This window comes from Penicillium pulvis (genome assembly GCF_028828015.1).
Source record: "Penicillium pulvis strain IBT 33274 chromosome Unknown contig_23_segment0_segment0, whole genome shotgun sequence".
Lineage (NCBI taxonomy): Eukaryota > Fungi > Ascomycota > Eurotiomycetes > Eurotiales > Aspergillaceae > Penicillium > Penicillium pulvis.
In genome coordinates, this window is record NW_026643075.1 from 4,422,550 (window position 1) to 4,449,398 (window position 26,849).

The 26,849-nt window shown below is 49.3% G+C and overlaps 11 protein-coding genes across 11 annotated transcripts; 6 read left to right on the forward strand and 5 right to left on the reverse strand.

Annotated features, from left to right (window-relative positions):
* Positions 1-110: 110 nt before the first annotated feature.
* Positions 111-2,140, forward strand: N7503_005949 (uncharacterized protein; the record flags this gene model as incomplete). Its single annotated transcript, XM_057065496.1, has 5 exons — positions 111-166; positions 356-612; positions 678-842; positions 908-1,333; positions 1,386-2,140. The coding sequence occupies 5 exons, from the start codon at positions 111-113 to the stop codon at positions 2,138-2,140; spliced, it is 1,659 nt and encodes a 552-aa protein (XP_056923239.1).
* A 229-nt stretch (positions 2,141-2,369) lies between these two features.
* Positions 2,370-3,562, forward strand: N7503_005950 (uncharacterized protein; the record flags this gene model as incomplete). The annotated part of the gene is made up of 3 exons (XM_057065497.1): positions 2,370-2,440; positions 2,496-2,648; positions 2,706-3,562. Exons 1-3 carry the CDS (start codon positions 2,377-2,379, stop codon positions 3,560-3,562), a joined length of 1,074 nt encoding a protein of 357 aa, XP_056923240.1. The 5' UTR covers positions 2,370-2,376.
* Positions 3,563-3,867: 305 nt separating this feature from the next.
* N7503_005951 (uncharacterized protein) lies at positions 3,868-4,938 on the forward strand (the record flags this gene model as incomplete). Its single annotated transcript, XM_057065498.1, has 3 exons — positions 3,868-4,309; positions 4,355-4,577; positions 4,635-4,938. 3 exons carry the CDS (start codon positions 3,868-3,870, stop codon positions 4,936-4,938), a joined length of 969 nt encoding a protein of 322 aa, XP_056923241.1.
* Positions 4,939-8,085: 3,147 nt separating this feature from the next.
* On the reverse strand, positions 8,086-10,569 carry N7503_005952 (uncharacterized protein; the record flags this gene model as incomplete). The annotated part of the gene is made up of 4 exons (XM_057065499.1): positions 8,086-9,809; positions 9,859-9,922; positions 10,121-10,197; positions 10,374-10,569. 4 exons carry the CDS (start codon positions 10,567-10,569, stop codon positions 8,086-8,088), a joined length of 2,061 nt encoding a protein of 686 aa, XP_056923242.1.
* Positions 10,570-11,954: 1,385 nt separating this feature from the next.
* Positions 11,955-14,776, forward strand: psrA (putative general stress response phosphoprotein phosphatase Psr1/2). Its single transcript, XM_057065500.1, has 5 exons — positions 11,955-12,211; positions 12,290-13,377; positions 13,431-13,580; positions 13,634-13,732; positions 13,790-14,776. Exons 1-5 carry the CDS (start codon positions 12,115-12,117, stop codon positions 14,000-14,002), a joined length of 1,647 nt encoding a protein of 548 aa, XP_056923243.1. The 5' UTR covers positions 11,955-12,114; the 3' UTR covers positions 14,003-14,776.
* A 166-nt stretch (positions 14,777-14,942) lies between these two features.
* On the forward strand, positions 14,943-16,606 carry N7503_005954 (putative protein phosphatase PP1 regulatory subunit Sds22; the record flags this gene model as incomplete). Its single annotated transcript, XM_057065501.1, has 6 exons — positions 14,943-14,950; positions 15,025-15,296; positions 15,351-15,382; positions 15,444-15,515; positions 15,653-15,949; positions 16,004-16,606. The coding sequence occupies 6 exons, from the start codon at positions 14,943-14,945 to the stop codon at positions 16,604-16,606; spliced, it is 1,284 nt and encodes a 427-aa protein (XP_056923244.1).
* A 383-nt stretch (positions 16,607-16,989) lies between these two features.
* Positions 16,990-17,732, reverse strand: N7503_005955 (uncharacterized protein; the record flags this gene model as incomplete). The annotated part of the gene is made up of 2 exons (XM_057065502.1): positions 16,990-17,511; positions 17,586-17,732. The coding sequence occupies 2 exons, from the start codon at positions 17,730-17,732 to the stop codon at positions 16,990-16,992; spliced, it is 669 nt and encodes a 222-aa protein (XP_056923245.1).
* A 497-nt stretch (positions 17,733-18,229) lies between these two features.
* Positions 18,230-18,598, reverse strand: N7503_005956 (fungal hydrophobin domain-containing protein; the record flags this gene model as incomplete). Its single annotated transcript, XM_057065503.1, has 2 exons — positions 18,230-18,351; positions 18,436-18,598. 2 exons carry the CDS (start codon positions 18,596-18,598, stop codon positions 18,230-18,232), a joined length of 285 nt encoding a protein of 94 aa, XP_056923246.1.
* Positions 18,599-20,828: 2,230 nt separating this feature from the next.
* On the forward strand, positions 20,829-22,073 carry N7503_005957 (uncharacterized protein; the record flags this gene model as incomplete). The annotated part of the gene is made up of 1 exon (XM_057065504.1): positions 20,829-22,073. One exon carries the CDS (start codon positions 20,829-20,831, stop codon positions 22,071-22,073), a length of 1,245 nt encoding a protein of 414 aa, XP_056923247.1.
* Positions 22,074-22,261: 188 nt separating this feature from the next.
* Positions 22,262-23,333, reverse strand: N7503_005958 (uncharacterized protein; the record flags this gene model as incomplete). The annotated part of the gene is made up of 3 exons (XM_057065505.1): positions 22,262-22,288; positions 22,345-23,132; positions 23,189-23,333. 3 exons carry the CDS (start codon positions 23,331-23,333, stop codon positions 22,262-22,264), a joined length of 960 nt encoding a protein of 319 aa, XP_056923248.1.
* A 499-nt stretch (positions 23,334-23,832) lies between these two features.
* On the reverse strand, positions 23,833-26,319 carry abaA (transcription factor AbaA; the record flags this gene model as incomplete). The annotated part of the gene is made up of 3 exons (XM_057065506.1): positions 23,833-25,595; positions 25,656-25,832; positions 25,887-26,319. 3 exons carry the CDS (start codon positions 26,317-26,319, stop codon positions 23,833-23,835), a joined length of 2,373 nt encoding a protein of 790 aa, XP_056923249.1.
* Between the last annotated feature and the right edge of the window lie 530 nt (positions 26,320-26,849).

Here is a 26,849-nt window from a genome sequence, read left to right on the forward strand (position 1 = left end):
TAGTCTTGTCCGCCCGAGTTTTTCCACTTTTCCCGTTTCTTTCGCACTTTTCCTTTCTTTCCTTCTTTCTCTTCCCTCAACCACGCAATGTGAACTGTGAATTGTTCACAATGCAATCAATTCGCCCATGGGCTTTGTCCCGCAGCTTGGAGGGTCTACGCTTCAGGTAAGAAAGACTTTTAGTTTCTTTTTTCTCTCGTTACCTTCTATGATGATATGTACCCTTCTGCTTCAGAACCGCTGCAGTTGATACTCTCACGAGTATATGAACGCACGGACAATATAACTGATCTACCATTCATTCTTGTTTCTTGCATTGCAATTGTTTTGGGAATTTCAACTGACTCCCTTCAAGTGCAGGACGCCTCCAACAATCCCGTATTCAGCCCCTCATTCGGGCTCGACTAACACAGCAGATTATCCGGAATGCTAGCTCTGCTTCATCCCCTGAAAAGACTTTTCACGAACGGGTACAGGGGATCAAGTCTGCCCATGCAGACCCATATCCCCGGCTTGCAGTGGACACGCGTACTATGAGCTGCAAGGAATTCCGCTCACGGTACGACGGGTTAGCCAACGATGATTCTGTAGAAGACACAGTCGTCATCTCTGGTAGGTTGCGTCTGTTGTTCTTGGCTTAAGGCCTCTCTATTGTCCTTGTACTTAGACTAGATTAGGTAGAATACGTACCTACAGACTCGCAGGGAGCAAATTATCTTTCTTCGATATCGTGCAAGATGGCCATAAAGTTCAAGTGATGTGCAACAAAGGCCAACTCGAGGGCATCGAGAGCAGCCAATTTAAAACGTTTAATCGACTCCTTCGTCGTGGTGATGCATTCAGTATGTCTTCGCTCGAGTCCGTGAGCTTGGTATATAATTTCTCACTAACTGCTGTGTCTCTACAGCTGTAACTGGCACCCCGCACCGTACTAGTCGTGGCGAGCTTACTATCAAGGCTACTCAGCTGCCTCAGCTGCTTGCGCCGTGTCTGCATGATGTTCCGGTTCATGACAGCTCACATGAAACCTCGCCTTATCCCCGCCATGTCCAGTTCCTGGCTGATCCCGCAGCGGCGGATATCATTCGAACTAGATCGGCTCTCACTCAGTATCTGCGTCAATTTTTCGTCGATCGCTCTTTCATGGAAGTCAGCACTCCTATCATTGGGGCTGTGGCTGGTGGTGCTATTGCCCGTCCATTCATCACATCTGGCACAGAGTTCCCAGAGCGCCAGCTATCTTTGCGTATTGCGCCGGAATTATGGCTCAAGCGGCTCGTTGTCGGCGGCTTTGACCGGGTATTTGAGATTGGTCCATCGTTCCGCAATGAAGGTAAGTTCAGCTACAATATCGTGAGCGAGGAAACAAAAACTGACAGTACCAGGAATCGACAAAACACATAACCCTGAATTCACGACTTGCGAATTCTACCACGCCTACGCCAACCTAGAAGACCTGATGCGTATCACCGAAGAACTACTGTCCGGCATGGCGGCTCACATCCAAACCCTCAACACCACTCTTGAACCCACCCAGGTCGACTTCACTGCGCCTTTCAAGCGCATCGACTTCATCACTGGCATCGAAGAAGCCATCAATCAGAAACTCCCCGACCTTAACTCCCCCGACGCCCTTGACCAAATCCGCACCCTCTTCCAAACTCTTTCCCTCCCCCTCCCCGAGAATGCAACCCTTCCCCGCCTCCTAGATGAACTCTGCAGCGTCTACGTCGAACCCCAATGCGATGACCCTACATTCATCATCAATCCTCCTGAATGTCTCTCCCCGCTTTCGAAATCATTCACACACCCAACAACCGGTCAATGTGTCGCTGCGCGTGGAGAACTTTTCATCCAAGGCAAGGAGTTGGTCAACACCTACGAAGAGGAAAACTCGCCCTTCGAGCAGCGCCGTAAGTTTGAGGACCAATTGCGGTTTAGTCATGCAGTTGGTGAGCCTGGCGAGATAGATGAGAGCTATCTCGAGGCTCTGGAATGGGGTCTCCCTGCGACAGGAGGATGGGGATGTGGCATTGATCGCCTTGTCATGCTTTTCACGGGTGCAAAGCGTATTGGTGATGTCCTGGCCTTTGGAAATTTGAGGACTGTTACGAGAAGGCCTGGTTCAACTGAGGCTTAGGATACCTCTACCTAGTATAGCATTAGCATATCCCTCGGATATATTGTACGATAGATCTAATTCATGTATCAACATCTACTCTACTATAATCTCTTGTCTTGACACTGTAGTTTAACGTGCGTGAAGTATAGACTCGCCCGCTTTATCAAGCCGTCGCTAACCGTCTTATCGGCCGCTCCCGTTAACCCAATTGTTGAAGCGGGGAAAAACATGACACATTTGTTAACTCCAACAACATGGCTGTCAACAAGACACCAGTAGCCCAAGCGGTGACCGTAAGCCTCAAGGACCTCGAGAATGGTAAGAGTCGCCTTGGAAATGTATGCAGCCCTCTATAATCACTAATTGGCACCAGGCGCCGTTTCCTTCGACACCCTCACAGAAGCTTTTGGTCCAGCCTCGCTAGGAATCATCGTCGTGAAAGACCTCCCCGAAGAATTTAAACAGCTGCGCGCACAAGTTCTCTCAAATTCATCTTACCTAGCAGCCCTCCCACCCAAAGAACTAGGTACGCAACATAAGCAAAACCATAATCAAAAACAAGCATCGTTACTAACAAATCCAGAATCCCTCGAAAGCCCTGAATCAAACTACTTAGTAGGCTGGTCTTGCGGCAAAGAGACCCTCAAATCAGGTCAATTCGACACATTAAAGGGCTCCTACTACGTCAACTGCGCTTTCTACCAAGACCCAACCCTAGATAGCGCGCCTGCAGATGGATTCCCCGATCTACCGCAGTACACGGCACCTAATATTTGGCCCTCCCCAGAACATCTACCAACTTTCAGACCTAGTATCGAGAGTCTCTGCTCGCTGATCATTCAGACCGCGGGACTGGTAGCGCGCGCATGTGATCGGTACGCCGAGGCGAATATCGAGGACTACAAACCGGGATATCTGCAGCGGGTTGTTGAGACGAGTCTCACCACCAAAGCGAGGCTTTTGCATTACTTCCCTTCCAACGAAGAGACAGTATCCGCAGAGGAGGAAGACGAGAAAGACGACGATGATTGGTGCGCTACGCATATCGACCACGGCTGTCTGACAGGCCTTACATCCGCCATGTTCCTCGATGAAGCAGCTACACCCCCAACACTTGATTCTGCATCATCTGCTCTTCCCGAATTGACTGTTTCCCCGGATCCCTCCGCGGGACTGTATATCCGTTCCCGAGCCGGTGAGGTCGTCAAAGTTAACATTCCCAAGGACTGCCTCGCGTTCCAGACTGGTGAGGCGCTTCAACTCATCACACGGGGTAAATTTCGGGCTGTACCGCATTTTGTGAAGGGGGCGAAGTGTGGAGAGGGACGGATTGCGAGGAATACGTTAGCAGTGTTTACGCAGCCGAATTTGGGGGAGGAGGTTGAGGCTGGTTTGACTTTCGCGGAGTTTGCGAGGGCAGTTGTGAAAAAGAATTACTAGTAGGAGTGTCAGAGAATGAAGAGTGTTCAAAGTGGACTGATTGACTTGTATGGGGACTTTTCGGAAGGAGAGACGTTTGTTAACAGTAATTTAATTCATATTTGAGCCTCATCTTTACCGTAAAATATAACCCCTGTGACCTTGGAACCCCTCCTTCCCCGCCTTATAATCCATCCTCTTCACCTAACGCATCTTGCCATCTGAAAAAAGAGTCTTGAGTACAGGATTTGGACAGCTCAGTCGGTCGAAAACGCCAAATACGGAAGAAACAGCTCATTCGCGCAAGGGACGCGCGCAACCCAGTCATGGACAAGCTAATCAACGAAGATGGCATCCTCTTAGCCACAAACCAATTTCGAACAGACGGACAAGTCCCTGCCCTGAGTGACTTCTTCAAGACTTTCAGGTTCCAAGTTTTCAAGGTTGATTTTGAAGACGGCGAGAGCTGGGCTATTCGTGTGCCAACCGTTTCCCCAAGCTCTCCTGGTCTCATCGTTTATCTTGTTGAGGCTGAAGCTCGTGCTCTCACAGAGCTGGAGGAAAAGGGATTCAAATGGGCCCCGAAGCTGAAGGGCTGTGATCTCACATTCGACAATCCTATCGGACATCCTTTCATTGCCACAACTTGGATACAGGGCACTCGGCTAGTGTGGACTGATGATTTTCCCTCGCGACCTATTCGTGACAAAGTACTTGAGCAGCTCGCTAAGATACAAGCTGAATTGATCGAATGCTCCCAGGAGAATAGTAGGTGAGCCTTTCATTCAAGCCCACCCTGCTGACTATATATAGGACCCACCACTGCTACGGAGCATTACACGAAAGTGATTCAGAACAAGATCGTCCGCATACGTGATGGGAAGCTTCCGGAGCTTACAGAGCAAGACGTTTCCGATCAACAGAGCCTCCTACCTACTGTCCTCATACCCGATCTGGATGAAACCTCCTGGGCGATCGATCACGGCGAGCTTGCAGGGGAGACAATACTTGTGGATTCTGAGCACGATATTATGGGGTAAGACTCCGAAAGAGTCTGTGTTGCACCCTGTACCTACAAGTCTAACGTATCTAGTATCACCAATTGGGACCTCTCTGCAAAGATGCCCTTACAACAGGCAGCTACCTTTCCCCGACTCCTCCGTCTCCAAGACCTTGCTGTAACACCGAGCGCCACTATCAAGAAAGATCAGGAAACATACCTTGCATCAATTCTCGCGCAGGATACAAATGCTGCGAAATCGATGGCGGTCGTACAAAATGCGAAAGATGCAGACTTCTATGCTTTCTTTTTGGACTCGATCATCAGCAAATCACAGCACCGAGAGCTGGCGAGCCATAAGTGGAAGAAGGCTGTCGCCTTTCAAAAGGATCAGTGATGGGGGTAAGCGCGAGCTGAAAAAGGATGGAATCGTACCTTTGCTGGTTTGAGCGAGGTTATCTTTTTACATGTATTTTGCAGCTCTGGCGCATGGACAAATTCCTCTTTCCAGAGGACTATTATTAGAATTTGGCGAGGGATTGAGTTTCGAAATTTGACGATATCTTAATCAAATTTTCCATAATCATTAGAAGGGTAATAGCTAAGAGATGGCAGTACCGAGTTATTTAGCCGGGAGAAAATCCCACGAGAAATTGCATTTGAGATGAAGCAGCCGAGGAAGTACTATTAGTACATTTTCGCGTCGCGTTGAATGAAGATTTTCTTAGATCTTCCATCCCTCAGCCTAATCTGAGAGGATTATCAAATTTGCAGAGTTTCAGTGTATAAAGTTATGGGGGTATATTGCCATACATGCTGTTTTATTCACTATGTACTGTATAGGGTCACGATTCCTCCTTGTAAATTACATACAGTAGGTAATTGAAATGGGACAATAACAACGGTAATTTTTGAAATATTCGAACATCGATTGTTGGGATTCGTATTTTACAATCTCAGATTTTCCTTTTATTGGCACATGCTTGCATATGCACAGCTGCAACCGAGATTCCAGTGTTGAGCGGTTGACGTTTTCCTTAATGGGGCGCCTGATCATGCTACATATCTTCTATAGATGGAGGTATCCACTGTCGACACCCGTGGAGATTACATAAGGCATTCACTGTCGACACCCGTGGCGTTTACAGAGTCTACATGTGGCGTCGCCACTGACATAAGCAGAGGTCGCCAGTAACTAGGCCTAATTAGGAAATAGAATAATTTTTTCTGGCGACCTCTGCTTATGTCAGTGGCGACGTGACCCCCTCGCGTTTACATAAGGTATCCACTGTCGACACCCGTGATTGCCACCCTTTTCTGCTAAGCAAAATCTCATATATCATATTATACTCGCTAATAAAGCAGGCCCTGGCCTGCGCGAACGGAAGGCATATTGTGACCTCATGACTTTGGTGAAATAATTAAATATGCGCATTGTGTTTAGTCTGTTTATGAGCGCCTTCGAGGCCGGTGAAGTGAGTGAAATCACTATACTCCGTATAACGATCTCCAGCCGTCTCCGAAGCACGTTATCAGGTTCGATGGCCGTTTACCCGATTAAATTTAGTCCACTACTGTAACTGGGCTTGGCACGCCATTTGTATCATACTCTCCACGTCCCATGTTCAACAGAAACCAGATTATCCAGAAATGTCTTGATTCACAAAACTAAAAATCATCTCATACTAGAGACATTCAAACTCGAACCCCGTGAACCCTGCGTAAATGTTCCTCCATATTATCTTTGCGGCTAAAGAACCTGTTGCACGACTGGAGTGGACACTTAAACGAACGTGGAGCTATATGCTGCGTGTCGATGTGCCGCATCAAAGCTCCCTTGGTTTGGAATGGGGGCTTTCGGCAATTCTCCCATTTGCATATCAAAGTACTGGGAATCTCATTAGCATATAACGACTTTGGTCTGGAGATGAAATGGCTTACTCAATCCTCTCCGGACGACCGTGAGTGTTTAGAAGGCCACTTGTGGTTCCGGTAGGCCATGGCTGACGACCACCGTTGCATGTCGAGCATGGGAGAGCAGAGCGGGAGGGTATAGAGTTGTTCCGATTAAGATCATCGCGCTCAATAGGATCATTACAAGCGTGGCGAACATCGTAAGGATTGGCATTGAGCAAATTGTAAGAGGGTTGAACGACGAGGTTGTGTGAGGACGGCTCTTCTGAAAGATAGGTAGAAAAAGAAGATAGGTTTATGAGCGGAGATATTGATGGACGAGGTTCGGGCGCTGTTGAATGAGTAACGATATTGTCGAATGGAACACTACTCCAGTCTGATGAGATGTGTGACGACCAGTCCATCTTAGGCTACAGACAAAGCTCTGATAATTTCAGATTGAAATCTGTATAAAATTTTTACAGCACGCGGGAGAAAGGTTTTATATCTGCTGGTTACGGCCCAGGTTCCTGGGAAAGATGATCGATTCACCCTCAGACCCCCCACAAAAAAAATTTGATGACAAAACCCCCAGTAGGATCGAAGCGGGGTGGGATCGAAAAGGATCGGAAACGTTAAGTATTTGGGGGCATTCTGATTGGCGTCCGGCCCACTGCAATTCACTTAAGGGGATAATAGAATAACAGACCAAGAGCTGTCGGGCTGAGTACATCACAATTTGGGTACGCTGCGAGACCCAACTCTCCAATAAAATCGACGCAAGCCGACCTGATCGCACGCGCATAGAAGCCCTCTCCCAGTCACACTTTCATCCCAGGTTAACGTGACGTGGGCCAATCTAATGTCTTCTGGATTGATAGTTAGTCACACACTGCCGCTTTGGTAAGCATAACAGTTAAGTTAATTAACTTGGTAGTCCAGGATATGCACTGCACCATACTTTGGACACAGAATCTTTGGCGCTTTGGTAAGCAGACATACCACTTGACTTAGCTAGTACAGGATATGCTCTGCACCGGCTACTGGTCACAGAATCTTTGGATGTGGGGCTCGAAGCGCGCCCCAAAAGGCTGGAATGGGTCCTGGGATTTGTATCATAACTGAAAACTTTCGTATCATTTAGAGCCCCGAACATTTGCTTGACCATACGGTATTGTATTTTCAAAACCTAGACCGGAAGGCCCAACCTCAAAAGATCTCTGTAGAAATGACATCTCATTAATCTTTGCTGCAATGACATCTGGTTGCCAACGGGTTATCGATGCCCAGCAAATCGAATAATCGAGAAATCCAGAAATTTTTGAAAAAGGTCGGAAACTTCTAGACCACTAAAGGAGAATTTTTGCAAGTACACGTCCGAAGAGGGAGTATAATCAGTGCACGTGCGGCTACCGGTTGCAAGATGTGCATTTTAACACTCCAGAGGTATCTGCCACATATTTCGACACAGCTCCCTGGGACCTTGGTCCCTTCCATTGGATTAATATCGTACATTAAGGTCGTTATTCGTTTCCTTAAGACCCTATTGTCGAGTCCTACCCAGACGAAGTGCAGCAAGACTGGCTCGCCTCGCCATAGTCTGAGATCATATCCCCGCGTATCAATACTGTCCCTTGCCCTGAAATCAATCTCAAGCATTGCGAGGATCATAGTCGCCGCCCTCCGTTTCTTCCGTGCCACCGCGGTACAAGACTGGAGCAGTCAGTTCTCCCTCTGAGAGATCCTTCTCGGATGGATCCTCGTCCTCATCCATCATATCAACTCCCACCGCATCACTGGAACTAGAGCCAGAGCGTACACCCAATCCAGTGCTAACAAGTTTACTCGTCTTCCCCACTTCCCCAAACCTGTTCTTTGGAGGTCGCCCGACTTTCCGTGGCAGCTCAGCCTTTCTGATATCCGCATCTGAATAAGGCAAATGGAGCATCCGCAAGATAGTTTGCCATCGGTCGGGTCTCTCGCGCTGTTCCGCTCCAATGCCGACGTCAACACCATTGACCGTGGCTAGGCCCAGGGTCTCAACACGATTATCACCCCAAAACCATTCATAACCCTCTGGCATCCGGGTATCCACTTCGCCGGAATACCGACGTCCATTTAGAGTTCCGTGGAGATCGTAGTCAAGCCTTTTACTTCCGAAGTGCAGGATTGTAGCTTCAGGCTCGTAGCACCGGCCTATGATCATTGGCGGAGAGACGACGCATGTACGTCCACCAGCGACGCGATACCAGTCGCCATAGGTGCTCATTCCAACCTGGCAGAATGCATTGGTAGTTTCGTCAATAGTCAATTTCTGGAGAGGGTCTTTGTCGAAGGAGATATCGTGGGTGAGACGATTGGCATCGCGCGTGTACACTTTCCCTGAGATGTAAGGGACGCACCGGGTTGCGAGAAGAGGGTCTTTGGGGTCTTCGTGGCATTCTTCAAGCTCGAGCCATATCTTTTCAATGACCATCACGTCCACGGGGTCATGCTCGCTGTGTAAAACACTGCCCTTATCCTCCATTTGTTCCTGTTTCAGGCCGAAGGGTTTCAGGCGCACGGTGTCTTTGACAGCGAGTAGTTCTGGCCCAATGAAAATGCCTTGGCTGTAGACCTTGGCGTTGGGCCAGGCTCCCTTGAAGCGGGTGTGTGAGAGGAGACTCCATGAGGCCATGGTTGTCATAGCATATTCGATGGAAGGATGAAGATTTTCGCGAGGGGTCCCATGCAGAAATTTCTCATAAGCACTGAATGGCTTGATGCATTTCAGAGGGACATAGCTGTACTGCGACGAGTAGGCCTTGTCATCATCGTTGAGAGGGTCTGGAACCGTCTCGACTCGGAATCCCGAGTACGAGATAGATGGATTTGTTTTATCGGTTGATTGGACGATGTCCAGGAAACTTGTTGGTTCTTCTGGGGTTTGAGTGATGATACCGGCACGCCATTCTGGGGCGATCCAGGTGCTGTCTTTGTGAATCATGTAGCGCTTGGCTTGACCGTTCCACACAAGCGGGCCTTCGAGCTCACGGGTCCAGAGAACGGCCTCCCCTCGTCGAGGAATAAAAGCTGGCTGGAGCTGTAGTCGGACGAAGTGATCGGCCAGCCATTCGTGGGTCAGCGCCCAGTCCATATTGAGCGGATGGTTGATCTCTTCGTCAATAGTGCCGCTCTTCTTCAGCTTCGCAACATGTATCTTCCAGTAATCAGGGCCCTCATTATCTTGGGGCATGTCTGCTAAGCTGTCTACCTGGCTGTCCACCTTGACCAGTGTACGTTTGACACTTGACCTGGCGCTTCCATTTGTAGTCCCCGCTGCCCTGCTTGCCCCTTCCAAGGCCCTGGCAGCTTCCATTTCAGCCTTTGTGCGACCTGAAGAATGTCAGAAATAAGAAGGAGTATGCAATGGTATTTGACTTACGCCTTCGACGTTGACCTCCCTTTGCAAGCTGATCTCCCTTTGTAGGCTGGTCTCCTTTCGCAGGCTGATCTTCTTTTAAAGGCCTTTTACAATGCTTACATTCACAAGGTTTTTGTCTTCCACTCATCAGCCAGTAAAAATGTGGAAAGAATTCTGGACAAGACTGGAAATAGGAGCCACTCGGGTATCCAAACAGGAATCTATCTCGCTAAGACAAGACGTTAGAAGAGGGGCTATTCAAGAATGAGAATTCAAAACTCACACCACTAGGATTCTTCAACCGAGCCCGATCATAGACTGCATAGCCTTCGGGCAACTGGTCAAGGATGTACGTAACACCTGAAGAAGATCAGTCATAGACTGTACAAGTATTGATACAGGACAAAGCGGGAGATGAAAGGGCTGGTGATAATAAATTGCCAGAAGCCGTCGGGTGACCACGGGTTATGGGGTTTCAATGCAAGTCCAAGATCAAAAAGATCACAAGTGAATAGTGCAATGAGCATTTGACTTACCTCCTTCTCGAGCCCCGGTCTCTTCGACCCACATTTCAGCAAGGCGACCTCTCCATCCCGAGTCATCAATTGGCCTATAAACAAAGCGATTGCCTGGAGCACCCGTTACAGGCACAGTACCAGAGTCTCCATCACTCAAAATGGGATCCACGGGGATGACCACGAGGTTCTGGTCATCTAAGTCGTCATTCGACATCTCCGGATAGCTAGAACAGGAACAGCTTTAGACCGCAAGCTGTGGGGCTGGGACGCCCCTGTGATCAAAGGAATAAATCAAATGGCCTGATAGATGACGTTGAGAATTCTAGACTTGTCCAGTTGCTAAAATACTGGATGGGTAGTAAACACATGTGAAGTGCATGAGAGTTGAATGTTTGATTCAACAAAGAGTCACGTGGTGATAAGGAATTGGGACAAAAGGGGAATGAATAGTGTTTGTTGATGCGAGAACAATTTCACCTTCACAAGGAGTTTACACTAAGGTTGTAGCAAATTGATGACAATTTTCCAAGGCTGCAATGAGATGGATCACAAAGGATGGTTGTGACAGGAGTTTTAATCCCTACAATTCTCTACAACTCTCTAAACACCCCAGGATACCAGGAAAACCACAACGAAAGATCCCGAATTAAATTCTTTCACCCAAAAGCCTATAAGGTCTTTTTTACCTACTCCATAAGCTCAGAACCTTGGAACGTGGTGAAATCTTCTCTAGCGCCTCTTCACGGGTTGGATTATATGCAGTAGAACAAACCTTGTGGAGATGAGCGCATGGGGAAAGCTCCTGCCGGGAGTACTTCGGGGTTACCGGAATCATGGGAAATTACTACGTCGCACTAAGTAGACATTAAGTATAAGGAAGTATCGATGCGAGCAAATCTATTTTTATTCTTGCATGATTATTTCCTTGATATGCACTCCGTATTCCATATCACATCGTGCTCTCCGGAGCACATATTCAATTCAGTTATCACACGGGGATTGCTTCTTACAGGCTAAATTCCCACCAATGATACCTCACAACCCGTAGCTCCTTTTCCCCTAGTGGAATTTTATTCACAAGCGAGACAAGGAAACAAAAAAAAGGGGGCTTGTGGCTACTGGATCGCTTGGATCTGATCGCCCTAATGGATCACCACGAGTTTCTGCATTTCTTTGGTCCAGGCCCTGCACTAGTTATTGATCCAATACTGGGACTGGAGTTGTGACCGTCAAGTGGGCAACCAGAAATGAGGGGGATCCACCCTCACACTAAACTCAACTAAGCCGGGAATTGAGCGTAGCCGCCGAGGGCTTAAGTAGTGGTAAAGTAGTGAATGGAAGGGAAACTGGAAAACCGAGTCCTCTCACGTGACATCGACTCCTCTTTCTCGACTCTCACTTCACGGTCCCTTGCTCTCAAGATACATTCTAAAGCACAGTGCCATTTCAAAGACATATTTATCAAGTATTATTCTGCTATTCTGTGGGCTGGGGATCCGTAAGCCTTGGCGCAGTCCCTGAACGTGGTTGGCTCGACTTGGGGGCCAAAGGCGGTACGTGCGAACCTGAGCTTCCTTCCCCCCAAAGCAAAGGGCCCTGGGCGCTTGCTGATCCAGGAGGCGTGTTGACATCTTTCCCAGTTGCCGCGCTCTCTGCACTGTTGGAGGAGCTCTCCGCCCTCTCTTCCTGATAAAACTCATCTTCTCCTTTTTGTCCTTCTTGGGTCTCGGTGACCCTCGCTCCCAAAGCCAAACCCCCGATGCGTGGAGCGAGCACGGGGCAAGATCCCTCTCCTCAAGCTCCCGAATCTGCGGGCACGGCGCCCATGAATCCCTCGGAGAATCCAGAGGCCCCTGGTGAGTCCCTACATAGATCGGTTGAAAGCGACTGCCATTTGAAAACCACTCGGTCGCTCATGTTGTCTTGCTTCACAGGCCCGGATTCGACCCATGATCAGAAGGCCTCCGATGCTGCTAATATCCAGCAGTCTACCCCAGGCGCGTCCACTCAGCAAGTCTCCTCCTCGGTCGCCTCTACCTCCAATCCGCCAGAGGTCGAAGGGGCCGACGCGCCTAAGAAACGTAGCCTGTTGATCCCAATTCCGTCGCGCCGGTCTTCGAAGACGGATAAGCAGTCCACGGAAAAGACCGAGGAGTCGGCGCAGGAGGCCCCTGCTCGCCGAAGCTCCAAGGTCAGCATCCTCAAGGTGCACAGGGATCGTAGCCGGGCAAGTAGCAGACGGTCACGACGGGCGCAGGAAGTGGCAAATGTGGAAAAATCACCAGAGTCGGCCACCCCAACCACCCCGGAAATGAATGGTCCTTCACGACCCCAGAAGAAGAGCAAGTTTTTGGCATTCCTGAGCTGCTGTTCCTCACCTGGTGTCGATGGTGACGATGACGCGGTCCCTGCGAAGAAGTCGACAAAACAAGCGCCTACTTCCAACCGACTACCCACCCCCGACAAGGCGGAAGCTCGCACTGGAGACTCAAGTACCGCCGAGTCGAGAGATCCGGCCTACTATGACAACGAGAAAGCCAATTTGACCGTCAGCGATCAACCCAAGAAAGAAGACAAGCCTGTCGCCCAGCCCACAGCCGACGCGCCGGGTGAGGGAACTTCCACTGGGGTCAGTCAGCCTGAGGTCTCCGAAATCGCGGAAGAACATGAATCCACGAAGGCCGGCATCGCCAATGGTGTTGTTTCCGAATCGAAGCCCGATGCTCCCCCATCCGAGGAGGCCGCGACGACAGAAGAACCTCCAGTCGCTGAATCCACGTCTAAGCAACCCGTGAATGGCGACATCGAAGATCACTCGCACCAAGAGGACGTTGTTCACCAAGCTCCTCAGACTACTGTCGTATTGCCTCCCCCTCCGCCTCCACCAGTGCTTCCTGATGTACCTTCGGCGCCGGAAAGAGAGGATCAGCAGTGGCTGCTCCCACCGGTTGTGCCAAACCTTCAGGGTCGAAAATGTCTTGTCCTAGATCTTGATGAAACATTAGTTCACAGTAGTTTTAAGGTAAGACCATCATCCAAATCCTGTTTGACATTCGCTCATTGTTTATGATTCAGGTCCTTGAACGTGCCGATTTCACTATTCCTGTCGAAATCGAGGGACAGTATCACAACATCTATGTCATTAAGCGGCCCGGCGTGGATCAGTTCATGAAACGGGTTGGTGAGTTGTACGAGGTAGTAGTTTTCACGGCATCCGTTTCCAAGGTGAGTTGACGATCTTATTCGTGACTCGGGATAAACACTGACTCGATTCGTAGTATGGTGATCCATTGCTCGACCAGCTTGATATCCACGATGTGGTGCACCATCGATTATTCCGAGAGAGTTGCTACAATCATCAAGGCAACTACGTGAAGGTTGGTGTTTACCCCTCGATCAACATGTACAAACGCAAAACTAACACCACATCATAGGACCTTTCTCAAGTTGGCCGTGACCTACGTGAAACGATCATCATTGACAACTCTCCTACCTCGTATATCTTCCATCCTCAACACGCGATACCCATCAGCAGCTGGTTCTCTGACGCCCACGACAATGAACTGCTTGACCTTATCCCCGTTCTCGAGGATCTTGCTGGGGCTCAAGTCCAAGATGTCAGCATGGTCCTGGACATCACTCTGTGAATGTCTTGTCCGGAGATATTTCTAACGCCCGAGATTCCCCTTTGAGCGCGTCGTTCCCTATGTTTGTTTTCGTTTTTTTTTTGTTGCGAGAAAAGCTTTTACTTCCCAGCATTTTCCTATTTCTTCGCATTTACCCTTAGTTCCCTGTCCCATTACATTGCCGCTTCGCTTCTCGACGCGACCATGGACCTAGATGGGAACTGGTTCCCTTTCGGGCCATGGCTCATCTGATGCATTTGTCGTTTCTATTGTTCTGAATAGCCCATTTTCATAACCCCCGGCATTTATTTTCTTTCTTTGCCTTGCTTTCCCTTCGGCATTGTGACCTTATCTGACCTTGCTCCGAGCGAGCTTTTTTTCCTAGCCCTGTCGATTATTCCCTGTCATGCCCTGATCTTCACGATCTCGCCTTGTCTCTACTCTATCCTTAGTCCGCATTCTCCGATGCATCCTGCAGGCGTCTGTTGGTTCCCAATGTTGCCGCTGTATCCCCCTATGCGTTATCTGCTTCCGTCTTTTTGCGCCTTGCTACTCTGTCGACCGGGTCCAGCCATCACCACGGATAAATGTTGAGTCAGATTCCTTCTAGATTTTCATGGTACCATGAAGGCACATCCAGGCTGTTAATGCGTGCCTTGACCGCGCTACAGCGTGCCAAACTTGAGTTTCGTTGCTGGATTGATTCCCCGCATGCAATGTATGACTATCTGATTGGCTGCGGCATTCTAGTATATAGTCTTCGACATATTTCAGAGAACAAATATAGCTTGGCGCATTGTGAAAGTATTATTCCCTTTGTAGGCTTGTGCATGATAAATTGTCAAATAGAACTTTGGCTGCTTATCAGGACGATCTCATGATGTCGCTTGAGCAGTATCATTCGCGCCGCATTAGGTTGGTGTAGTAAGCGACTCAAATCCGACCAAATCAACCTCAGACCATGCTCAGGTGAGATTTTGCGACTTTAAATTAATGCAATTCCAGGCAAATCCACCTTCCTAGCTTTGATGTCACGTTCCTAGCTCAGTGGCGTATTTTATCCAGTCGCCAACGACCTCCCCCTCACGAGTCATCAAGAAAAAAAGCTCCCCGCAATCCCGCTTCCACCGCCCGCCACTTCGTGCCATCAACACTTTCCTCTCACCCACTCCCATCATGAAGAACAAAGAAGGTTGGGACGGAAAGTTACGAATGGAGCCCCCGAAAGCTGTCATCACAAATCCCGAGGCGTTGGAGGATTCCGATTACTCCGACCCTGAGGCTCCACCAGTGGACGAGATTGATGCTGATGAAGGTACGGAATCAGGCTCAAACTTGCGCGTGGGCCTAGTGAGCTAATGAAATGCAGATTTACTGGAGGGTGAGGACGTGAATGTCGAGGTACGATTTAATCCGAGCCAAGACTTCCCTTGAACGAGGTGCTAACCTGTTTCTCTGCTAGGATATCGATCTCGTCCATTGTCGCATATCTTCGATTGCTGCGCTGCACTTGGAACGGTTCAACAAACTCCAGGTAACTGCATTCTCCCTTCTACCTTTCATACCCAGGTTCTATATACGGACAAAGCGTCACTGCACATAATGCTTCGTGCGGACTGTCATGGCAAATACGTTGAGCTTCAAGCAGCTGGCTAATGGAGTGATCACTAGAGATTATGCCTACGCCAGAACCAAATATCGCGCGTCGACTTCCCGTCTAATGTCGCCGCTACCCTTACCGAGCTTGATCTCTATGACAACCTTATCTCCCATCTCAAGGGTCTGGATGAATTCCATAACTTGACAAGCTTGGATTTCAGCTTCAACAAGCTAAAGCATATTAAGAATATTTCACATCTTGTGAAGCTTACCGAGCTGTTCTTCGTGCAGAATAAGATTTCAAAGATTGAAGGGTTAGAAGGATTGACCGTCCTGCGGAATTTGGAGCTGGGCGCAAATCGGATTAGAGTGAGTATTCTCCCAGTCTTGAAGAGATGGGAGCGAAGGATTAACTTAGCACAGGAAATTGAAAACCTCGAAACTCTTTCTGCGCTGGAAGAACTCTGGTTAGGAAAGAACAAGATCACCGAGATGAAGAACCTCGACAGTCTCTCCAACCTTCGCATTATCTCCATCCAATCCAACCGCCTCACAAGCATCACTGGCCTCTCCGCTCTCCCCAACCTCGAAGAGATCTATCTTTCTCACAACGCCATCACCGACCTCTCCGGCCTTGAGTCAAACACGACCCTGCGTATCTTGGACTTCTCCAATAACCAGGTCACCAACCTGGAGCACCTCTCTACGCTGAAGAACCTCGAAGAGCTCTGGGGATCTAATAACACGCTTGCCAGCTTCGAGGAGGTCGAGCGTGAGCTGAAGGATAAGGAGAAGTTGGAGACCGTCTACTTCGAGGGCAATCCTTTGCAGTTGAACGGGCCTGCTGTCTATCGCAATAAGGTGCGGTTGGCGTTGCCGCAGGTTACTCAGATCGATGCGAGTATGTTTTCCTCCCTTCAAGTTTGCTCTGCGAATGCTAACCTTATTCTGAAGCTTACGTGCGGGTCTGAAATTACCCATTGGAATGATATTGGTGGTTTTGTGTCTCATGGTCAGCTCGAGTAAAGAAGCCTAATAACAAACAAAAATAGGTTTCATGCCCGTGTGATCCTTTGTAGAGTAGTTGGTGGAATCAAGATATCCCAATATATGTACACAATACACGAGTCTTACTTTGGAAAGACAATTGTCTTGAAATATCTATATGAGTTATATACATGCTTTGTCCTCAACGATATGTACAGGGAGGGACTAATCTCCGTCTCGTCGGCAATCCTCCGATGTTAGACACAGACAGCCGTTTCATTTGCATGACCATCCCAAAGTAGTCAGGCTGGAGAAAAGACGCAGCAGGAGAGAGACGGGTAATCTATCAAGACCAAAGGGTCTTCTTTTCTTCTTCAAGGGGGACTTTAGAAAGGGCAATGCAGATCTCAACCCTAGACCCCTCAAACCCTATGAACCCCCTCCTGATCAGACTGAGGCGGTTCCTCATGAGAGTCCCTCGCCTCTCTCCAGATACCCATTATACTCTCCGCCCCAAGCGCCCGTCTAGTCCCCGAAATCCGCGCTGGCGTATACGGAAGTCTATCCTTCCGACTCTGCAGCACATCCCCTAACGCCTTAAGCGGAACACCCGTTTGCGGGCTGTTCATGTCTTTGTAGATGGGATCTTCTTTGTCCGGGTAAAAGGCTGAGAAGTATTGATTGCGTCGAATGGCATTTTCATGGTTGTGGCGCGATGGTTCGATTGTGCATTTTATTGTTCCGGCGGCTACGTTATCGAATATAGGATCGTGGTTCTTGTATTGTTTTGTCGATAACTTGGATTCTGAGGGTTGTGAAGATGAAGATGTGTCGAGGGTTACTGTCAAAGGCGAGGAGGCAATTGCGCGCTGCGCGGCGTCGGTGGACTCGAAGATCGCGACGATGGGACGGTGTTTATTTGTTGATTTATTGGATAGATCATACTGTAAGTATATGTTAGAATCAGATTTCGCTGGTTTTGCGCGCGTGCTGTTTCGCGGCGCGGCGAGGTTCTCACCTTGAGATTGCGGAATGTGGTCACTTCGCCGAATTTTTGGAGCGCGGCTAGGATCTGTCGGGTCTCGCCTATTCTCCGGGGACTAGGGACCATCTGAATGTGTACGCTTGTCGAGGCTAGGCGCCCTAGGGCTGCTGGGGACGTCATTTTGGGTGTTGGAGAGAAAATGTCGGGAGTGCGGAGATGATTGACTTGCCGCTCTTGGCGTAGTATACTTGGACTGCCCCTAACGAAATGTCCAATATAACCAGCTCATCTGGTTTGACTATTTTAAAAACTTATAGTAGATCACTTTGCATTTAGGTTTTATCTCGCAACTAGTTCAGTAAGTTGAAAGTAAGAGCAGTATGGTAGAACTATAATACGCGATATGGTGAGGAAATTACCTAGGCTCTGTCATCTGAAACCTGATGGTTTCTTGCGATTTTAGTATAAGAACTGTGAGAGGATATAGTAGTTTTCGAAATCAGCTATACTACGGCCAAACCCTTTCTATGTACTTCCAAGATTGCTGGAAAACAGTTCGCTTGGCTTACCGCTTCACATCTCCGACAGTATTTTTATCTTTTTGATTGTATTGTTATCAATTCCTCGTATTACTAGGTAGTGCAGTAATATAACATGGCCATGAATCAAAGGGCTATTTAGGCGTCGATACACTCATCAAGGTGGAAGGGATCACTTTTATCACAGCACTGAGCCTCGCTGCCGTCGGCGCTGGCGCTGCAGCTGCTCTTGAAATCAGAAATGTCCTTTGTACTCGGAGCTGTTGAAGGTCAGAAAGGGTTCAGTGATGATTATGCTGGGGACTAAGCGCTAAGCATGTAGCGCTCGTTTCGGGATTCCTTACGGGTTTTGCAGTCCACCTGTCCGAACGATAAAATGCCGGTAGTACAGCATAGAGCAACACTGTAATCAGCGTTTGGGCACACGCCGTCGCGCTTATCGAAGGAGGTAGGCTGGGCCAGGGCAGCGCCAGCGGAGACAGCAAGAAGCAGAATAGATGCCTTCATTTTCAAAGTTGCTTGTGTAGAGCGAATATCGATGGTTGATACCTCACGATGGAATGAGGGAACCTTGAGAATATTTATACACAAGACTTGTCCCCAGGTGCCTCGATCTCAGGTGCCAGGTTCGTGGTACAGATGTCGATCCGGTGGGTCCACTAGGAGCATACTGCATGAACCGCCTTCCACCCCTAGATGCTCCGCTCCATATCAAATACAATATCTGCAGGTTCCCCACTGCTCTATTGACGCTAGATATCAATAGTGTAGACTAGCCACCATATGTAAACAGCGATTGGAGGATGCTAAGATTCATACCTCAGATCGAGATCTCAGCTCATCATTCTATTGCCGATTATTATATCATGCATTCGGGCGCTAAGTTAGCATATGTCCATTAAAAGGGGCTAGACAAAAATAATCGGAGCCCCTCGATCGATGGAATTCCAAGGTTATCGGTGAAGGATCTCACCCCTTGATGTTTCATTCCCCGACTTCGTCCAGGTCTCCTGTAGCTTCGTAGGGCTATATTACACTATGCTAGTGGGTGCTGGCGAGTCACAGTCTCCTCGATAGGTGCTTGCCATTGTGTAGTATTTACCGTTCTGCATTTGCTCGTTAATATGCATGGCACCCGTAGTGTCGCATTTCAATGTTTACTAGGACTCGCCCATCCCATCATTATTGAGTTTATACGAAACGACGAAGCCTTCCAGACATTTGATGGCAGAATGAAGATTCTTCTGTCTGGATCTTTGTCCTGCAAGATGGGTGTATGGTAAATTGTGTGCTAGAGAATGGCCGAATCAACTAAACTTGCCTAAGGCGCTTGATAATCTTCAGGACGTAATGCAAAGTCCAAGGGGGAGGAGGTATACAGGAAATGGTTTTGTTATTAGTTTTGGGGGGTGTGACGGTCGGCTGCTCAGGGTATCACTCTGAGGCACGTTCCACTCGACATTAGTCAATAGGTCGGAGCAGGCGCTTGCTGAAACAGCTACATTTCGATCATTGTGTTAAACAAGCTGTACGGGGATTTTCGGCATCCATTACTGTTTTGAGTCCTACTATGGGAATCTTAGCTTTTCTCTTTACGACTTTTTGATCCATTTCCCCCTCAAAGCTGAAAGATACAGACTTATCTTGAAAGGTATGCTCTACTCCCAGAATCCTGACAGGTAAGTACTCAAGTGCCTACCCGGCTACAGCTTTGCGGCTCCAGTTGCCAAATATGGCAAGTCATCGTCGATCGACTCTATCAGCAGTATGACCCTACTTTGAATTCCAGATTTCACTGATGTAGCCTCAGCTCACTCTTGTTCTTTCATATAATTCTCTAATACTCCAGGTCTCAATAGCACCCGGTATGGATGCACGGGAGAGTTTCTTCTAAGGGTACTTAGCCTGTGCAAATGGAACAAACTCTCTAGGCAATGAGTGGCTATTTGATGCACAAAAACTGAGATATTCTGCGCAATGGGGATACGCATTCAACTCAAAAGTAGGAACTCAATGATTCCAATACGTAGAACTAGATTATGCCCACTTCGCAGTGCTTACCGGATCGGATTACTTAGCCAGAAGCTTAACATCATACGTGGGGGCCAAAGCCCCACCATCAACGGATTCTGGAACTTAAAGCCGAGTCTCACCTGAGGCTGTCCTTCTTTACTTTCACCGTGACTGTTCACTTCAACCCATTTCCTGGTACTCGTGTCCCTTCTGACAGGGCGTTGGTATCATGACCTACTGCGGAAGGCCATCCAGTAGCTGTGCGCCCTGTCGTACACGCAGGCGTCAAGTATGTAAAATGGCACAGACTTGCATTCTATTATTGGTGGCAGTAACTGAATGATCAATATAGTGTGACAAAGCCAAGCCTGGATGCGGTCAATGTGCCCGAAGAGGCGAAACATGCTCTGGATATCCAGATCCCCAGGCCGTGCGGTTTCGGAATGAAACTACGCACGTTATTGGGAGGTCCAGATCAAAATGGAAGAAAGCTGAGGATTCACGGAACCAACAAGATTCGAATCTGGATAGACCCGAGCCGTTAAATGACACAGTAGGAGATCATCCTCTCGAAGCGTCGGGTTCAATGCATGAGATACTGGACTTCTTGATCCCGAGCTCATGTTCGGTAACAGAGAGCTCGTCGGATTTGTCGTCTCTTAATGATTTCTTTTCGTCGTCTGAGTGCTTCATGCCATCACCCCGGTACTCATTGCACGATTCCATGGATAACCTCGGAGTGAACTACTTCATATCAACTGTCATCACACCTCGCACCGATGGCTCATCACGAGGATACTATGATTACATCCCAGACCTTTTTCTCAAAGAAGATCGCTCCGAGGCCATGGGTTCAGCTATTTCGGCGGTAGGACTCGCTGCAATGAGTAATATCAACCATGTCCCAGAGTGGCTTCGTCATTCCCAAGTCCAGTACGCCAATGCAGTCCAGCTCATCAATCACTCTCTGCAGTCACCCAAGGAAGTACGCAAGGACAGCGTCCTCGTGGCAGTCTCGGTGCTATGTCTGTATGATCAAATTGCCCACAACAGCGACAACAAACTGGATACATGGGCCCACCATGCACAAGGAGCGGCTAGCATCCTTGCTATACGTGATGTGGACCAGATTACCACTCCTTTGGGCGTACGAATGTTTTCTCAGGTTATGGGCGATATGCTACTTGCTTGTCTACATGAACGGCTACCAATGCCACCTCATATGGTGGTCCTGCGAGAATTATTGACCCACTCAGGATACATCGATTCATATGACCTTGCATGGCAGATGAGTGGAATTGAAATTGAATGCCTTAATCTTCTGGCCACTTCTCAATCGCTTCCTTTAGTCGAACTGATGGACCAAGCGCTATCCATTGACGACCAATTCCAACGACTCCTGGATTCATTACTATTACAGGGTCACTATATCACCATCTATGACCCAGCTGCAGATCATTCGCAGGTCTACAACCAACGCTATGACATCTACCGTGAGCTCGAACGCGTCAAAGTCTGGAACGGCGGTCGAGCATATCGCAATTTACTCCATCAGGTACTGCATGAGAGGCTAGTACGGGCTTTCGCAGACAATGCCTCGGAAGTGGTCTCTCCCCGTTTCACACAACAACTACAATACTCGCATGAGGTGATGCTGCGGATGCGGGACGATATTCTGGCTAGCATGCCCCAGGTACTTGGACAACTCCCGCCAATCGGTTTAGAGACTGTTCCATTTCCTATGGACAATATGGCTAATCTTATCAACAATCGAACTCCTGGAGGTAGTCATTTTCCTGCCTGGTTCCTTTACGTCATTGCTCAATCGCCTGTCACACCGATGTCAGATCGCATGTGGATCGTTAATCGGATGGATGCTATTTGGCGGGAGAAGGGGATTTTCAAAGCGCGGGACCTTGCGCGGAAGATTGAGAAATTAGGTTCTGGGATGTCTAAGTCCTCGGACTAATCATCTATGCATGGTTTGACATCATGTTCAGAACAAACAATTGTACACTGGGGGCCATTCAATCGGGTTGAACAGTTAAGATTACTCGTGAAATCCGTTTCATTATTCTGTTTATCATATAACATCACGAAAGCCAGATGGAACCCATCCAGCAAGACTCAATTATTTGCATGAAAGAGTGCAATCCCTTAGAAGATAGGGATGTCAAGGCCGTACTACCGAGTAAATTAGCAAAAAGGTTCCACTCAAAAGTAACAAGAGAGATACTCACAGCAACAGGGTCGTTGAAGCGCAGACCCTTGTCCAAAGCAGAGATAGACTCAATCTCACCAGCCTCCAAGTCAAAGTCATTGACCTGCAAGTTCTGAGCCAAACGAGTTGGGCTGTTGCTCTTGGGGATAACAGCAATCTTGCGCTGAGTAGCCCAGCGCAGCAGAACCTGCGCAGGGGTACGTCCGTGCTTCTCGGCAATACCCTTAATAACATCATGCTCAAACAGAGGAGTGGTACCGTGGGCATCCTTCAAGTCTAACTCCAAGAAGCTGAGGGGACCGAAAGAAGAGTAAGCAGTAACAGCAAGACCCTGCTTCTGTGCGTAGTCCACCAAGCGGGTCTGGGTAAGGTAGGGGTGGTGCTCGATCTGCAAGGTAGCAGGACGAACACGGGCATAGCGGAGCAGATCCATAAGCAGCTGGGCGCTGAAGTTGCTAACACCGATGCTGCGGGCAAGCTTCTTATCGGTCAGGGACTCCATGGCGGTCCAGGTCTCCTGGATGGAGGCTTTGCCGAGCTCGACCTTGCCGTCGGCAGTGGTCCAGCTGGGAGGGTAGCGGACTGAGGGGTCGAGGTATTTCAGGGCGATGGGGAAGTGCACGATGTACAGGTCAAAGTAGTCGACGTTCCAGTCGGCGAGCTGCTTGCGGCAGATAGGCTCGACTTGCTCGCCGTCGTGGAAGCTGTTCCAGAGCTTGGAGACGATGAAAAGGTCCTCACGCTTGACGAGACCGTCCTTGATGGCGCGGGTGATACCCTGACCGCACTCGACCTCGTTGCCGTAGTCTTTAGGGGATTGAATTAGGTTTTGGGGTCAAAGGGTAAGAGGATAGAGTGCTTACCACAGGCGCCATCGAACAGACGGTAACCGGCCTTAATGGCGTTGTAAACCTGGTCTGCGCAGGTGTCATTGTTCACCTTCCACAGACCGAAGCCCACGAGGGGCATTTCAAAGCCGCTGTTCAGCTTAACGGTGGGGACAGTCATTGTGAGAGAATTGGAGGGGGATAGCTGGCGGAAGATTTAGTTCCTGGTGCGGTGCTTATGGATCGAGTGACACGTCAATGCTACCGGGGCTACTCACAGGAAATGGAAGAGATACGATTTAGAAAAGGACCGGACAAACGGACACCTATAAGAGAAATTGTGACGCGAAACCTGTTAATCCGGCGTCAGGCTAAATGCGGGACAATCTCGTATAGAGTCTGGGGCCCCACCTAATCCCGCCGGCTAAAGGCGGTTAAACAAAGCACTTTATCCAATATACAGAAAGAAAAGTTAGATTAAATATGGAATAGAATCGAATCGGACACGGGACTCTAAGGCCCGGTCTCTGACTCCCTTTCCCTAGTTAACTCCGGGCCTCCACGTATCATGAAAAAGGGCAAAAGGAAAAAAGTAGCAAAAGGTATAAGAGTACATGGAACCGCTCCAGAAGAAGATTATCATTACCAATAGAATTTTTGTTTTTCGATGATTGGGGTCATTAAACTGCATCCACAGTCCCATCATCGGCGTAGGAAGCATGTGCATGTTCGGGGCCTGCCCCGTGCATACTAGGACCATTGGACATGCGGCCAACGAGCTTGTCCATCAAGTCTTCAGGTATGCCATCGAAATGATGTGGTTGCTGCGACTCACGCGAGACGGGGCCTTGGTGCTCCGGGTATGGGATGTGGTGATATCCACCGGCACTCACATCTCCCGGGATAGAGGCAGAATGGGCTCCCCAAGAAGCTTGGGCGTGGCCCAGATCTTCTAAGGATTGAGAGCCCGAGGTGAAGAAGCCATTAAGCACATTATGGTTGTTGTTGTCGTGAAGACCAACACCGTGCTGTTGAGGTGGCATGTAATGGCCAGTGTCATGGCCAATGTTGTAGCCAAGAGATGGGTGAGAGAGCGGGAGGTCGTGCATGTTCATCATCACTGGCCCCCCGCTGGTGATACTAAGGCTGGTTGGTTGGGATGTCTCTGGGGCAAGGCTGGTGGCGAAGGAGTCCAGCACGGAGGTGACGGCCGTCTTGTCACCGAGGCCATCTTCAGCTTTCGAGATAGAGCTCATAAAGTCAATTTGACCGGAGGAATTAAACATATTAGCCACGTTGTCGTGGGAGGATGGGTACATAGGCCATTGTGAGTGAGATTGACTCTGGTGGATCAGGTCATGGGGCTGCGACGTCTGGTAGACGCTCTGGGGGGGTTTGTTGAGAAGGATGGAATCCAGAGAGAGGGGGGGAAGATCAACACCAACACTAGTAGCTGGCCGAGGGCTATTGGTTTGAGTGCGATCCGGAGGCGGAATAAGCCGGCGCCAGGTAGTTGTGCCGACCTCGCCGGGTCGTGTTTGGCGGAATTTCCAGACCAAGATGGCCATTCGCTCGCTCTCATCTTGTTGCCCATGGCCCTGGAATTGGTTGGAGAGACGTCTGGAAGTGGATGGTACAGCGCGGATCTCCTGTACTGCAGACAGAGAGCGTAGGTAGCGCCGTGTACGCTCATCAGTAGAATGGATAGATTCTGGCTGAGCGGAGTCTTCCGCAATGCGCTTATCCTGGGTTAACTCAGTGAAGAGCTTCGCCCACCATTGCGATTCGAAGAGAGGCTTGACCTTAGTCGATTGGGGTTTCGGAAGAGGGTTGAAGGTCTCCCATTTCTCTCGCCCTGCTTCGTATAGACGTGTACTACAAGTCCAGTCTTCCATCTGGCCAACCATGAACACATCACCGGCTGTAGGGTGGGCAAAGTCAAGGTCTAATTGAATACCAAGACGAGATCCGGGAGGAGGAAAGTCAGACATGAGCTGCAGGTTGACTTCAAGCATGATGATATCACAGTCGAGGGAGCCATCATCCACAATAGATGCTAGCTCAGGGAACGAGGATCGCCAACCATTCACATTTTCCAAAGGCATCGGAGGTGCAGGGTGATGCAGGTCGCCTTGCAAGCGGGTATATGCATGCAGAGCCTTTTCGATTCGGTTAGGCTGTTGAGGCGTGCTAACCCACATGTCAAAGCTAAAGCCATGAATACTTTTAGTCCCTGACTCTTGCATATTCGAGCCCAGAGTGTAGTGAGGTGGTGGTAGGTCTCCTGCATATGGTTGCATCGAGCGCATAGGATCGTGGTACTGTGCCGGGGCTCCGTAGTGACTCGGCGCTCCATGATCAATCGAAGCTCTCCACTTAGGCGTTGAGGCTTGAGAATGTCCACTTGATCGCTCTGCAGACTGTTCGCGGACAAGTCGCTCCCCTAAAACCTATGTTAATGACGGACACTTTGAATTATGCCTATCCGTGTACTAGAACTCACAGTCGGGGTCGCCTTTCAGAAAAGAGTCAAGCACTTGAAGGTGACTCGAAACCTGCTTGCGAGTTCGTCGCTTGCCAGTCAACTTGAAAATGTACTCGGCGATCAACTCATTTCGGCCGTATGACTTTCCCCGTTCAGACCACTTGCGTCGACCCATAGGAGGGTTTGCTTCGAGAGCTGTACTTGACTGTTAGCTTATTTGATATCAGTAGGCATGACTTGATTGCTCACCCTGCTGGAAAGCATCTTCCAACTCATCAGACCACACTGGCTCTCCATCCTTGCCAGTGTCCCGTCTAGGACGGGCCCGATACTCCAAGTACTTCTGGGATTTAAGGTAGCTTCGTCCCCGTCGAGGAGCTACGTTGGGTCCCACTGAGTGAAGCCGGCGAAGCTTCCGAGCATGAAGCCGAGCAGCTACTTGCTGGTGGTGGTGGTGGAGATTGGGGGCGGCGACTTGGTGATGCACAGGAGGATGGGGATACTTGTAAGCCATCTGTTGAAGATGATCGTCCCGGCCAGCGACATCGTGGGTCAAAACATCGGAGTATGACTGCACGTTGCCAGAGGTGTTCTGCAAAGCCCGATCAGAATGAGCCCCCACAGTATCAATGGACGGCTGGTTCTGAGGCACGAGGCACTCTTGTTGCCAGTCAGCAGCCATGGAGCGGACCAAGGACGGGCTTCTCGAAAAGAATGACAGATTCCAACGAGGAGGGGGAGTTGAGAGGCACCGTCAAATGCTTCCTGCCTGGCAAAGAACGCAGCACAGTCACAAACAGCGACCCAAGAACGCAAATGTCTGAAGAGAATGTCAGAACCTGGGAAAGAGAATGTGAGAGCGAGCAAGAAGGTGTTTATAGGGAACCATAACTCCCCTGGGAGAGGGGTGCTGTAGTCCCAGTAGCAACATTGTTCCGACAGGTTTGCTTTGCCTGCACCACGACCCTCGAACGCCAGCTCCATACTCCTACGCAGGTCCCGGCCCTGGGGTCTTCGCGTCCAGGCACTGTGTGGGGTGCAAAGGACGGGCGCCAGCCGTCCTTGCCGCGACAAATCAGGAGTCAAGAAAGGGCATGATATGAAGGAAGTGCTACCGAAGCAAGGGATGCTGCAGCAGCACGATCCAGTGACGAGCGACTCGGAGATTTTGTACAGCCTGAGGTGACCTTGGGGCAGCATCAGTTGGACTAT